This window comes from Leptosomus discolor, chromosome 2, assembly GCF_034619465.1.
Source record: "Leptosomus discolor isolate bLepDis1 chromosome 2, bLepDis1.hap2, whole genome shotgun sequence".
Taxonomy (NCBI): domain Eukaryota; kingdom Metazoa; phylum Chordata; class Aves; order Leptosomiformes; family Leptosomidae; genus Leptosomus; species Leptosomus discolor.
Window position 1 is genome coordinate 34,577,803 of NC_141392.1, and position 13,519 is coordinate 34,591,321.

At 51.0% G+C, this 13,519-nt stretch overlaps 1 protein-coding gene across 1 annotated transcript; it reads right to left on the reverse strand.

The window, feature by feature from the left end:
- Nucleotides 1-1,339: 1,339 nt before the first annotated feature.
- On the reverse strand, nucleotides 1,340-7,663 carry CEP68 (centrosomal protein 68). Its single transcript, XM_086482297.1, has 6 exons — nucleotides 7,280-7,663; nucleotides 5,300-6,754; nucleotides 3,883-4,005; nucleotides 3,548-3,644; nucleotides 2,531-2,685; nucleotides 1,340-1,390 (listed from the first exon to the last, which is right to left on the reverse strand). The coding sequence occupies exons 1-6, from the start codon at nucleotides 7,661-7,663 to the stop codon at nucleotides 1,340-1,342; spliced, it is 2,265 nt and encodes a 754-aa protein (XP_086338423.1).
- Nucleotides 7,664-13,519: the final 5,856 nt, after the last annotated feature.

Here is a 13,519-nt window from a genome sequence, read left to right on the forward strand (position 1 = left end):
TTGTATTGAACACCTTTGACGGAACAGGTCAGGCTCGAGACTTGGTAGCAAACGGGCAGCGGCAGCCTTTCCTGGCGTGTGCCTCCTCCCCTGCGCTGCTCCAGGCTGTTTAAGCCTCACCCTGAATGCCTGTACAGAGGGGGGGACCTGGTGTTGGTAAAGCCAGTGAGATGTTCAGCTTACACTGCTCCATGAATTGTCACCTGCCACTTGGCAATAAAAAGAATTGCCTGTTAAGCTGAGGAGGTGGATGGGAGAATATAAAAAATAAACAACCTCCACAGAAACCCCTTGAATTATTTGTGATTCATAACTGCTTCAGTTTAACTGTGCTTTCACCTTCTACTCGTGCAGTAGACACTTCACTTTTGTTCTGTTCACAAGAATAGGAGGAAATGACCTATTCTGCGCAAGAACACGATGATCACCATTTAGTGTAAAGGTTAATTAAAGCTGAGTACCAACGTTCTGTAACGTTATGGCCACTTACTGTGTTAGGCTGCTCCAGAGGTGCCCTTTTCTGCTGCAGGAAGGGTTTGGCAACCCTTGATGACTGTTTTGTGAGCAGCAACGAACTGCACTAGCACTAAGAGGGGAGAGGCCCAGCTCCTTGCCCAGGGAAACCAGCACAGCACTGGCACAACTACTGCAAATAACCAGCCACAACTGTTTACACCTAACCTGCGTCTTCCCTGAGTGTGCTCACCTGTTTATTATTTCAGGGAGACTCGTACAGCACAGTGCCCCTGTGTTTATGCATAAGAAAGTTAAGTAGGCTCTGCTTCAGCAGGGAACGGTAATTATAAACAAGAGTTCAGTTTGCTCCCAAGAACCAGAAGGAGTTGCTATTGCTTGGCTTCTAACACCTATTTTTGAAGATCATAAACAAAACATGAGAACACGGCTCTGAAAGTCACATGGCTTTACTTAGAAGCGAGTTGCACGGCACACTATGGATTACTCAGTTAAAAAAACCCCCAGTGTTCCTGACATTTTGCTACCACACGGAACAGGCTACTTCCATAAAAAAAAGAAAGCTACATTAAAAAACAAACAAACAAACAAAAAGCCAGCTGTACATTCCTCACTCACAAAACTCCCCAATGCAGTCAGCACTACTAACTAGCCCTCCCAGGAGCCCAGTACCTGCTGTACAGCTCATGTTTCTCAAGCCACAGTTAAAAAAACCAAACAAACAAAACAAAAACAAACCCAACCAAAAACCAACCCAACAACCTGAAATCAGCCTGCGCTGCCTAACGGCAAACACCAGGATCATATGTATTTGGCATCACTGCGAGAGGTGAAAGAGGTGGCTTGGTGCTTGCTGCATTTCTCCTCAGCCATCCTGAGACTGGCTGACAAAGCCCAGGTCTGATAGAGGCAGCACCTGAAACAAAATGGGTTAAGTTTGCTACTGTGCCTTGGCTGCAACCCAGCAACCAAGGAAAAGCCCCATGCTGTATTTAGATCACCTCCACACATGCTCGGTAGTGTATAGGATATAGCTATGTGTATTTAGCAATTAAAAAAGAAATACTTAATACACGGTTATTCTCCTCTAAAGCACTGGAAATAATTTTTCCCCTTTGCAGCTCTAAATTTTAAGGCGTGCCGTGGAGTGGGCTCTGGGGAAATCAACAGTCTGAGCTCATGGGGAGGGGAGGAGGGTGGTGGTGGGGGTGGCCAAGGTTATCCTGCAGTTCCGCAATTCCTACCTCTTGGTGCTCAGAAGCTGTCGAGAGCCCTCCTGTGTCTCTGGACCACCCCCCCCCCTGCTCCTTCCTAACACCCATGATCGCTTCATACAGACACGGTTTTACTTCCCAGTCACAGCGTGAGTGGCTAAGGGATGCGCCAGCACCCAGCTGAGCCCATTTATGCTTCTGTGAGAGCCCCCCAAACACCACTCACCCCTTTACGCTGACACTCCTGCCATGCCCTCCTGAAACACTTTTGTCTCTGCAGTTTCATTTGAAGGGAGCTGGTCAAGAAATCAGCAAACAAGTTTTCTAGCCCATATTTTACACCTGAATTCTCTTGCTTCTCTGCCACCATGACCCAGCCAGCAGAATTTTTCGGGGGGGGAGGGGGGGGGAAATAGGGGGAAAAAAAAAAATACAAGCAAACAAAAAAATATCCCCTTCCTCATCTTCCCTCTGCTGTCCAAGTAATTTCGGTACAGCAGCTGTCTGTGCCGGGCTGCCGACGTCCCCTCCACCCCGACTGGCAGTGACCTGCCTGCCGGCTCCCTCCGAGGAGTGGCCATCGCTCTCATCACGCTCTTGGGTTTCATCATCAGGTTCTCGGACGCACTACTCTTCCCCGACACACGTTTAAAGATGATGGGACATCCATTTTGAGCTCGCCCTTGCTTTCTCCTTCTTTTAGGCTTCCCAAACATCAGATTAAAAGAAATAATAATAAAGCCTGACGTATAGTGTTTGCTAAGTCAAATGTTTATCTTCCAACACATTCCTCCCCGCCCCCCGCCCCCAATGTGGAAGAGCTGGTTTGCTCCCGTGCTTACCCACTGAGCAGCCGTCTGCTGCACTCCCTTGTCCTCCATCCCATCCTTGCCCTGCACGGGACCCACGGCAGCCAGGACAGACTCATACAAGTGCTCCACGTGGGTCTCCAGCTCTTCTGACTGTTTTGCAATCAAACCCAGCGCGTCCTTCAGAACTGGAAAACAAAATGTGTGAAGAGGTGGTAGTAGTGTGACAATTCAGTGTCTGTAAGAGCAGTAAGAGAGTTCCACTCGCCCAGATGGACTTTTGAAGGAAATCAAGTGTTACAACTCAATAAGCTGATCTTCATCCCATTCAAGTTGTTCTGCAGAGTTCGGAGGGGGTGGGAAGTGACCTAGGAGGCTCCAGGTTAAGAGCGAAGATATAGAAATAGGGGCTCCCAAAGGAAACCTTTGGGACTGTGTAAGAAAGCCCATCTGTAACGCAGCACTCGACCACTGAAGCCCCTCTGGTGACTTCAGACACAGCCCGCCCCTTGGAAATCCCTTGCACAGGATGCACCAAATCGCCGGTGCGACTGCCCCATGCGTGCCGCCCCACCAGCCAGGCTGGGCTGTCTCCACAAACTGGCTGCTGGCACCAACCCTGGGATGCACCGAGTGCAAGCAGGGAGTGAAAATTGCCTTCTGTGCAGGACAAAAGCACCTCCTCCCAGCTGTAGGCCAACAGCATCCCTCAGCCCAGCAGGAGCTGGTCATGGTGTGGACAAGATCAAAACTTTGGGGACCTGCACGAGGCAGAAATGCATCCAGCATCCACGATGGATGGCACAGTGCAAGGCAAGGTCAAGGCACAGGCCAGCTGAAAGCACTCGGGGGTAATTGCTTCCAAACTCCAGTTCATCTCAACTCCAAGTCTCCAGATAGCAACAGAAGTGTAAAACCCTTTTTGTTCCCATACAGCTGCTGAATGGCAAATGCTGCCCACTGCTTCCCCACTCCCCTGACACGTGGGGCCAGGGATTTCAGGGGGCAGACTCTACGGCCAGTATCACCGTGTGATGAAGCGCTCCCTACCTGGCGAATTCGATGCCATGCAGTCAAGAAGAGCTTCTCCCCTCTCCAGCACGCTCTCCGTCAGACTCCGGTGGTCAGCCACGTCTTTCCTGAACTCCTGTGAAGGGATGGAGAAGAGGAGCGCTGCTTAGAGGGGTTTTTGCAAGAGATGCACCTGCGGCAGGTTTTCCAGGGAGCAGTTTCCCTGAGCAGGTTCCCGGTGCTCCCAAATTCAGCTTTGCACATCCGATGCACCCCGCATCACCTGCCCAGAGGGTGCCAGCGATGCCTTGCTTCGCACTGCTTGCTGCCTGCGGCACCAAAGAGGGGGAAGACAAGCCAGTGGCGATACCTACCAGGTAGCGGCGCAGCGATGCCGTCACACTCTCGGCATCTGGCGAGGGTGGGACCCAACTGTCGGTGATGTCCGCCACGTTGTACAGCCAACGAATTAGCTCTTCCAGCTGGCAGCAAAACATCTACTTAACGGAACATAACATTACTGATTTATTTCTGCAACAAAGACATGGCAGGGACAGGAATAGGTGAGCCAGCAGTGTTTCGGAAAGCACCTGCACCCTGTTCCTCTCCTGCTCACTCCCCGCACACAAACATCCCTCCCTAAGCTTGGGAAACCGAGGGTCAAGAGTAAAAGAAAAAAGGCAAAAATCAATTCAAACCCCTAAACAACCCCAAAGCCAGTGTTGTGGCAAGAATTGAGGGTCACCATGAAATGGCTGCTATGGAGAGGTGGCGGAAATCAGTGGCACCCAGGCTGAAGGATGAGGTTTGCCTCCACCATCTCCCAGCTGAAGAGACACCCTCTTCCTCACCGGAGCCATACAGTTAATTTGCAGTTGCTTTTCCCCAGGGGTTCGCCTTGTTCAGTTAAGTGCTTTCATTTATTTTTAAAGCCTCTCGGTAAGGGATTATTTTTGTACAATGCTGCGCAAACCCCAGGGGCCTCTGCTCTCACCGAAACTAGAGTCCAGCCCTGCTCCTGCTCCTCAGCAGTCAGGGTTTTGCTATAAAGCTGAGTTGCTTCTCCCTGGCACCATGATTTGGGTGACAGATACACCCTAACACTGACCCCTTTAAATCAGCAGAGTTATTCCCAGAATGAGTTGCACTGGTGTTTGCAGCTATGGGCATGATAGCAATTACTGTCTTGCAAACAGCCCAGAATCACTCCCAAATTCAGCTCGGGGCTGGGGTGGGGAAGAAGACGGAGAGGAAGGTGGGGAGCACAGCATCAGAGGCAAGATGGCCATGAGGCATCACTCGCCTGAAAAACAAAAACTCACAAAATCAGGAAACTCTTCAGAGAAACCCTGCCAGTTCTGCCTGACCTTATTATACCCTTAAGAAGGACCCAGTCTCGGGAAGATGAGCGAGCCTCGGCTGAAGGGCAAGTCCAGCCACGCCTCATTAAATAGCTGGAGTGATGGCGCAGGCAGCAAACACCAGTTTTCATGCTGGTCGAGCCCTGATGGCAGCTCTTGCCCCTTCCCTGGTGCAGCAGCACTGCAGGACGGGCAGGCTGGGGGAAACAGAGCTCCACATTTCTACCATTGCTGAGCCCCAGGAGAGCAAGATGGGCTCTGGCTCCATCAGATGAAATGATCTGCACCGGTGAGCCCCCCTGCATAAATTACCACCAGCTGCCAGGCACCAAACACCATGCAGAAGAAGCCTTAATAACTGTGCCGTAAATTCCGGCACGTTTTATGTCAGATCTTTCTATAGTAAACTTTATTTCTGGTCTCAGCCTACCTTAATGCACTGGGCAAGGGACTCACTCTGCTCGCTCTTCTTCGGCTGTCCCTTGACCTGCGGTTCATTTAGGTACGTCCCATCCAACACATCCCTGAGACCGGTCGGTAGATGAAGCCCCCGCAGAGGATCCCTACGGATCCGGCTACACAATTCAGTGTTTTCCCAGCTGGGCTTTCGAGAGCTGCAGGGGTGCCACAGCCCAGCATAATCCTCATTATTCCTTCTTTTGTCCCTGCCACCTGCTTTTCCCAAAGAAGCCAACTTGGGCGAAAGGGTCTGCCCGCCGTCGCTGTGACATGGAAGGTTTCGGTGGTCGTGCCCAGGCGTCCTTATAGTTAAGGAAAGATTGGACAAAAACTGAGCCAGTCTTTCCAGCTCCTGCAGTTTCGGAGGCAGGGAGAGAAATTCTTCATCACCCTCCCACTCTTTCCTCAGGGGAAGCACTCGCGTTGTAGGTAAAAACCTACTAGTGCTTTTCACCTGCCCTTCGTAGTTTGGGAAGGGGCTCCCTCTGGTACACCAGCTTCTCCCATCCACAGCAGGGCGGCCAGATGAACCCGGCCCAGCTGACTCCGTCATTACATCCTTCACAAAACTTTTAGAAGGACAAGTGGAAGCACTCTTTGCAAAGGATGCTTTTGCAATAGGTAAAGGTTCACAGTCCAAGCCAGTTCCTGAGCTGCCTCTTTTTCCAGGCCCTGGAGTGGAGAACCTCTCTGCAGAAGCCACAAACCTCTGACAATCATTTTCTCTGCTTCCCTCAGCCTGCCCACCTCGGCCATAGATGCTGGTGGACCTCAACGTGCCCTCAGGGGAAACAGAAAAGCTGTCCAATCCTATTCCTGAGTCATGGAGGAAAGGCTCCAGCATCTTTCCAAGCTTGTACCTTGGCTTCAGTGGATAAGCATAATCCAGCAAGTCCTCATACTCTTTATTTGGATTCCAGTGGGGCGAGCAACGGTCTGGAGATGGGGGTAACGAATCTGGTATGGCACACGCCCAGTAATCGGCTTGATAGGACGACATCTTTCTGATGCGCTCCATGGTTGTGCGGTCATCAAGCAGAGGACCGAAGGGCTTGCGCACCCGCAGTGCCCTGCCTTCTGCCGCACCCCACCGACAGCGCAGGGCCTGGGCAGCAGCAGCCGCAGGAGAAGGCACATCCGTGCTGGCCGGCAAGCTTCGGGACGGCTCTTCCGAGAGGCCATTTTCTTCTGAAGACAGAGTAGAGAAGCTCGATGCAGAGCAGCTCTGCAGGGCACTCGCAGGGCTGAGGGGGGTTTGGGGACGCAGGAGCTCCGGGGTGGAGGAAGCTGGGCAACGAGCTTCCAGCCTTTGGCTCCGCCGGCTGGCCCGGGCATCGTGGCAGCTGCCAGCAAGGATGCTCTCCTCTGCAGAGCTGTGCTGGCTTGGAGGGCTGGATGCCAGCTCCCAACAGCCTGATGCCTTCACCTGCTTGAGGATGGGGGCAGGGTCGGGGGGGGGGAAGGAATGGGAGAGAGAGAGACACACCTAGAATGAAGCACAGCATCCAGACAAAAGGCTCCTTTGTGCTGGGACATGGAGATAAAAGCCCAGCCCTGGACCTGCTGTGAGGAGAGGCTACAAGGGGAACTCTGTTCCGTCTGCAGGACGGCATGCAGCTGCCCACAGCCCGGAGTGGGGCTTGTTTTAAAGGAAAGGCATCTCAAGGGCTTGGGAAGCTGCACGAGTCATTTGGCAGCGAGAGGCACTTATTTAAGGAGCCCTGTCTCAAGCGACTTTCCAGCCTTGCAGTGGCAATACAGAAACGGAGGCAACAGCTTGGGTATGGGAGCCCAAGCCCTTCCCCACTGCACAGCTTAGCCTGGGGCTGGGGTGGGCATGCTTGGCCGGAGGAAAGGAAAGCCCTTGCCAGCACAGCCCAGACAAACCAGTCCCCACCTCATCTGGGACCTCCTGGTGATGCAGCAACACTTGTACGTACAACCCTCTCACCTGCTGCTCTTCTGAGGAGAGGAACTGGTGGCTAAGACGACGAGGCACATTGCTGCCGTCAGCAGCTCTATAAATGAACGTCTCCCTCTCCGAGAGGCTTGCTCTTGCTCTGGGAAATCTGGATGCAGACGCTGAAGACACTTCTTGATGGTAGCTCGAGTCTCCCTGGGTAACATCAGCGGCCAAGCGACTGTGTCTGCTCATTGCCACGCTGTCTGTCCCTTGCGGGCAGGGCTTGGCTTCCTCTGCCCCTAAAAACTGGCACAGGCTGTCCGCTAGCTCTGGGTAGTCCGTCTCGACCTCTGCACAGTCCCACCTACCACCATCCTCGGCCTTCCCGCTCAGTGAGGCTTCAGAAAGTGCTTTTCCCACATCCACAGCCATTGGGACAGAACTTCTTCCGCAAGACGATGCCAAGCCTTGGCCTCTCTGAAATACACAACACATGGTAGCAGCAACTTGACACCCCCCCTCATCTCCACACCAAGTAAAGAAACTGGGTATGTCTAAAAACAAAGAGCTTAAGCACGTTCTGGGTCAGACCCCCAAAACCATAGATGTCGCATCTTGGTGCGTTGAACGGTACAGAGGAAAGAGCAAACCTTTGCATCTCAGCAGTGTTTTCTGATTTCGAGGATGTGACAGGGAAAATCTCATTAAAGCTCTGGCCACACTGAGAACAACCCCGCGCTTTATACCTTGCTGGCATGGTGCAACTGTCTCCTGAACCAATCACACAAACAGTTTGTGCACCATGAGGTTACTGGGCCCAAATGAAACATCGTTAACTAGGATGTAAAGCACCTATTAGCATGGCTGAGCCCTGAAGGCTCTTTGGGTGGAAAGTTGAGGGTTTTTTTAAGAGACAAACTCAAAACCTTGAAATGGAAGCGACCCAGAAGTGAGAAGTACATGTAAAGAAATTAGAGGGGGAGGCAGGAGGCTGTAAAACACAAACCTGGCACTTAGCTCTGCAGCTTCTACCTCAATTCACAAAATCGAGTCTTTGTGAAATTAATTAATGGAAATACTTGCTCAATTGATGATGCATTTTTGTTGCGATATCGTTTCATGATCCATCCCTCCGGCGACAAGGGTTTCCCACCAAACAAAGAAGTGGCGGGGTGACACGCCGGGTCTCCAGGGGAGACCGAATGCCCGGCACAACCCACGGCAGGCACTGCAGCTGCCCTCCCCCTCCCCAGGCAGCTATATTCAGCGCGGCAGCAGCTGCGGAGGGGCTGAGTAAAGACTGGGCTCTCCCAGCCCTCCACGCAAGCTGTGTCCCTCTGCCGACACCTGGACTCACCCACTTGATAGTTCAAGTCACTACTAAATACAACCCTATACACACCAGGTCATCCTAAAATTGACAGTATTGCTCCCTTTTTCCCCCAAAAAAAGGTTGTATATCCCAAACAAAAAGTCCCATGGTTATTGCAATAAACGTAACTTATAAGCCTACCCCTGCCAAATTCCGTACCTATCATACAATATATCATTAAAAAATGTGGAAGCACATATATCTTGTTTAACAGAAGGTAGATTTCCGATTCTAACAGGAGTATCCCAAATCACTTGGGAACCCATGTGTTTCCCACAAAGCATGTGTGTGATTTCTCCATGTATCCATCACACAGATTTTTAAGACCAGAGGTCTCCGGAGCCCCAGGAGGCAGCCCCCCGTTACCTGCAGCCTTCACCAACTCCCATTCGGTTCCTCTGAATTGTGTTTAGACAGCCAGGCAAGCATCAGCCAACCAAATGACAGCTCCAACTTACAGGTGATTTAAATGCTCAGAAAATCCCCTGAGATATATTTGTTTACCAGCTCTGAAAGCCAGGGCCTTGGCCACAAGGAGAAACAATGGTCGCTGGTTGGATTCCTCCTCTTCCAACCAAAACCTAATGAGCAAAAAGCCACCAGGATGACAAAACGTAAGTCACTGCGTATTAAATTCCAGGATCCATTTCAGAGCCTAAAAGCCTGCTTCAGATTCACCGTTTTGGGCACTTTCCTCTTGTGCCAAGAAACAGATGATTCAGCAAAGAACGTTACTAATTATCATGACATGAACAGGCATCTCACCAGCTCTGATCCCTCCTTGTACGTACTGGCAGTGCTGCACATCCCAAAATGATCCAATAAACATACATGTGAACAGAGAGGAGGGCACTGGATGCCCATAGCTTAGGACATAAACACCTCGACAACCAGTTCTGTTGTTGAGTAGTGATTTTTAAAAAATATATAAAGGAAAGAAAAGCTTAACAAGGCATCAAAGCAGACTTTAAGTTTTAAACGGAATGTGCAGTAATTAATGCTTGACCTTGGTACCTCTTTATTTTTAAGAAGATGCCACGTTAAATTCAAAGTGATGTTGAACATCGTTATCTCCATCAGGTTTAGTGGCTTGAGTTCACGCGTCAGTCACCCCAGTAAAACAACTATAAAAAAAGTATAAGCTTGACCTTAAATCTGAAAAGCACGTTAGGCAACATTAAAAAAAAAATTATAGGTCACATGCCATCTGTTATCTTTGTAACTGTATGCAGAAGTGCAAAGGTTGGACTATTCTGAACTTTCAAGACCATTTGCTGATCTTACGGATGCAATCCGCAGTGATAACACATTTCTGTGAAGCCATCAGTCTTTAAAAGAAGAGCAAGTGCTGGTTCACAGGTTCATTAAATCTCCAGAAGCTAACTGGAAGCTAAAGAGAAACCAGGAAACCTGCCAATACACACAGGTGAGAGTAAATCTGCTTCTTTCAGAATTTGTAAGGATATTCAAAGGGACACCAGAGATTTCACCACATTTTCAAAAGTCTCTAATTCAGGCAGCTAATTTCAACTAATTTCAGGGGGAGCTGGACATCCAGCCTCACTCGGATGCAAACTAGACAGGGAAGTCAGGCACATCCCATACAACAGAACAATCAAGCAAAAAGTCATATTTAAAAACAGAGTGAAAAAGTTAATGCCACTAAGTGCAACCCCCAGCTACAAGAGCATCTAGAAAACAGGGTTTCTCACCATTTTCCAACAAAACCACAAAAATTCAGAGGTCAAGCCGCCAGTGGTAGCAACGTACAAAGATTAACCCTCATGATGGGGAGAAGCAAGCCCAAATCCTTGGGCAGGGCTGACACGGCTCTGAAGAGGGGCGCGCGAGCACAGCTTTAGGCATGGCGGAGATTTTCCACCGGCCTTAAAACCGCAAGAAAACATCCAGAAAACCTGGCTACGCCCGAGCCCTCAATTATCTTGCCAGCGACGGGGTGGCACAGAAATGGTACTCGCCTCTGCTTTGTTTTTTTTTTTTTTAGATAACAGACGAAGACAGTGGCTGTTTCATTCCTTTCAACAGGGGAAAGTCCACGGGGAATCTCTCAAGAAAAGCGATCCCTGAACTTTTCCACGCCATCAGAAGGGCTCCACAAAACCCAGCGGACAACAACAGCTCTTGTCCCTGCGAGTGACGTCCCGCCGCCTGTGGGTACCACTGGGCTGCCGGACCTCAACAACCGCAACGGGCACAGGTAAGAGTTTCCATCTCCTGCCAGCTCTGGTTTTGCTGGGGAAGGGGGTTTTTTGTTGTTGTTTTGGGGAAAAAACACACCGCTCTTGCCTTTCAGGCCTGCGGGATCTGAGTTTTGGGGTTGTTGGTTGTTTTTGTTTTGGTTTTTGGGGTTTTTTTCCTCCTTTTCATGCATGCTTTCAGACCGAAAAGCCTTTCCGCAGCTGAAAAAACGGCAGATTAATCAAAAAAAAAAAAAAAGAAAGAAAGGCAACAAAGCCGAGGAGGCACCGCACCCTGTGGGGATGCCCAGAACTGCTGGAGACACGCATGCAACGCGCCACGGGTAACAGGAACCGGTTTCAAAGGGAAAGCCACCCGCCTCCCCTCCACCCCTCCGCCCCCCGGGAGGCCACGGCAGCACTCGGAGCTGCTCCCCTCCGCCTCCCCCCCCAGCCTCCTCCCGGCCTCGGGTACCGCGATGCCCCGGCCCGGCCCTGCCCGCACCTACCGAGCGGCGGCCGCCACCGCCGCCACGCCTCCCGCCCCGCGTCCCAGCCAATGGGAGCGGGGATCGTTACGTCACAAGGGCGCCCTTGCGGCCCAACAGCCAATGGGAGCGGAGCGTGGCGTTGGGCCTCGCCGCTGGGCGGGGAGCGGACGTCCCGCCCCGGCCCCGCTCCAGGCCCGGCCCCAGGCCCCGCTCAAGGCCCCGCTCCGGCAGTATTCCAGGGTGGGGAAGCGAATTAGCTGCCTGGCACCGGGGACTTGGGGAGCACCCCGGAAGCCGGCGGGCGCTGCCGTTGCTGGAGCGGCGTCACCTCCAGTGCTCTTGAGGAGCTTGTTGCAACTTTCGGGTGTTTCCTTGTACCTCATGTATAGAACCTCCCGGGGCTAGGCCGTGCGCTGGCAGCCTCTGCTCCTCTCCCGGCGTTACCGCGCTGGTTCTGGGGTGGAAAACCATCTAGAAATGGCGTTGCATGAGCAGTGGCTGTGGGTGCAATGGCAAATGGATTTTAGCACCGTACAAGCACAACGGGAAGCCCCTTCAGCCACAGGAGGTCCCAGTACGAGCCCTGCCTCTGATGGAGCAGAGCCGGGTCCGGTAGTGCCCTGCCCTTTGGGCAGCTTTCTGGGTAGATCCTTATGCTATGCTTTGAAGCGGGCTGCTCTGGGGTTTGTACCCAGCCAGACACATCCCAACACGTGCCCACGTCCTATAGAAAATACCTTTCCCCTTGTTTCTGTCCATAGGCTGATACTGGGTTTTGTCTGTAGCATCTGCTCCTGGAGCTTATTCTTTGATAATACTGAGATTTTATAGAGGTCAGTTATCTGATAAAGCACTTGATGAACGACACTGCTACAGGCTTTAGGCCATGAAGGACCAAAGAGCCATCTCTGGTTCGCTCAGCAGGGTGAAGGGCACAATCCAGGTATCCTGAGTCCCCAGCTAGTGCTTCGCTCTGCTGGCCACACTCCTCAACTCCAGCTCTGCCACCCTGTGTATCATGGTTCGAATTCCCAACTGCTATGACCCGGGTTTCTTCTGCTGACATCAATGGAACCAGCCCCATTTTTCTCTCTAGAGAAAAAGAGTGGGATTATCTTTTCCAGGGATGCCTCAAAAAGCAGAGCTGTAATGCTACGGTATAACATGGTAGGGTGCTCTTAGAAGAACTCCCAGCCAAGAAAAAGCCCACATCACCTCTGTTCCTGCGTAATATTTCTATTTTTGGGGCTTCTGTGATGAACAAGAAGTTACAGCAAGTCTTCTGGCGGGCTGCACATCCCCCTGCCTCGGGACGCACACTTTTGAGAGTCAGCTTTTTGTTGGAATTCACGCAGGCAAAGCCCTTGCGAAAGAGAAGTCCTTTAAAAATGTTGTTTATTGCTTATCCTCCAGGGAGCCAGTTGCCTGCCAGTAGAGGCCCTGTGAGTCAAAAGGCTGAAGCAAACACGGATGGGCCATGATTCATAGCCAGGCTCGGCTGTTTTTAGCTGGTTTAAATTACTTGCAAGCTGCCAGACATTGTTCTTGGAGCTGAATAGTGTTCGGCTGTGGTCTCAGCCCCAGCAGGAAAGGTTCATGTCCTGTTCTGCCTCCGATCAAACAAGTGCCAGGATGTCTATGAGAACAGCCAGAGTGCCGCAAAATCTTTCCCCTCTCCTTGGGCTCATGCTGAGAGAGTGTCAATAAACAAGGGGGGAATAAACTGGTGACCTAAAGGAGAGATTATTTTAAAAATTCAGGGAAATGATACCCATTTTCTTCAACAGACATCTAGCCCTCTTTGTTAGGAACTTTGCTGAAGAGAAACTAGCTGATTTGATCTATAATACACAGTCAGACCCAGCCAAACTCCCCCCCAAAGTCACTCAAGGCTGACAGAGACTAACATGGGTATTTTCTTGTTGATTTGAGATTTCAGGATTCTTTCAGACTCGTGTTTTTCAGCGAGAAGGCTCTCCAGCAAAGACAAATGATTTCACTGCATCTCTGGATGCAATAATCCAGCAGTAATCCCTGTATCTATGACGTGAAATAGATGATCAGATTTGAAAGTGGTGCATTTCTAGCATATGAGTAGCTGGGATAGGAAGACTCCATTCTCTTCAAAAAATTCTATCTTCTTGGTGGGAATATCCATGGTTTTGTACAGAACTGGATCCATCAAGAGCACCAGCTGTACATATCCAGAGTTTTAATATGCCCGTAA

What these genes read in the sequence shown, in the direction of transcription:
- CEP68 (XM_086482297.1), bottom strand. Translation starts at nt 7,663, where the DNA reads ATGGCTGTGGATGTGGGAAAAGCACTTTCTGAAGCCTCACTGAGCGGG. An exon ending in TCTCCTCAGAAGAGCAGCAG is followed by an intron (nt 6,755 to 7,279) that starts GTGAGAGGGTTG and finishes ATCCTCAAGCAG; the next exon opens with GTGAAGGCATCAGGCTGTTG. An exon ending in CATGGCATCGAATTCGCCAG is followed by an intron (nt 2,686 to 3,547) that starts GTAGGGAGCGCT and finishes TTTGTTTTCCAG; the next exon opens with TTCTGAAGGACGCGCTGGGT.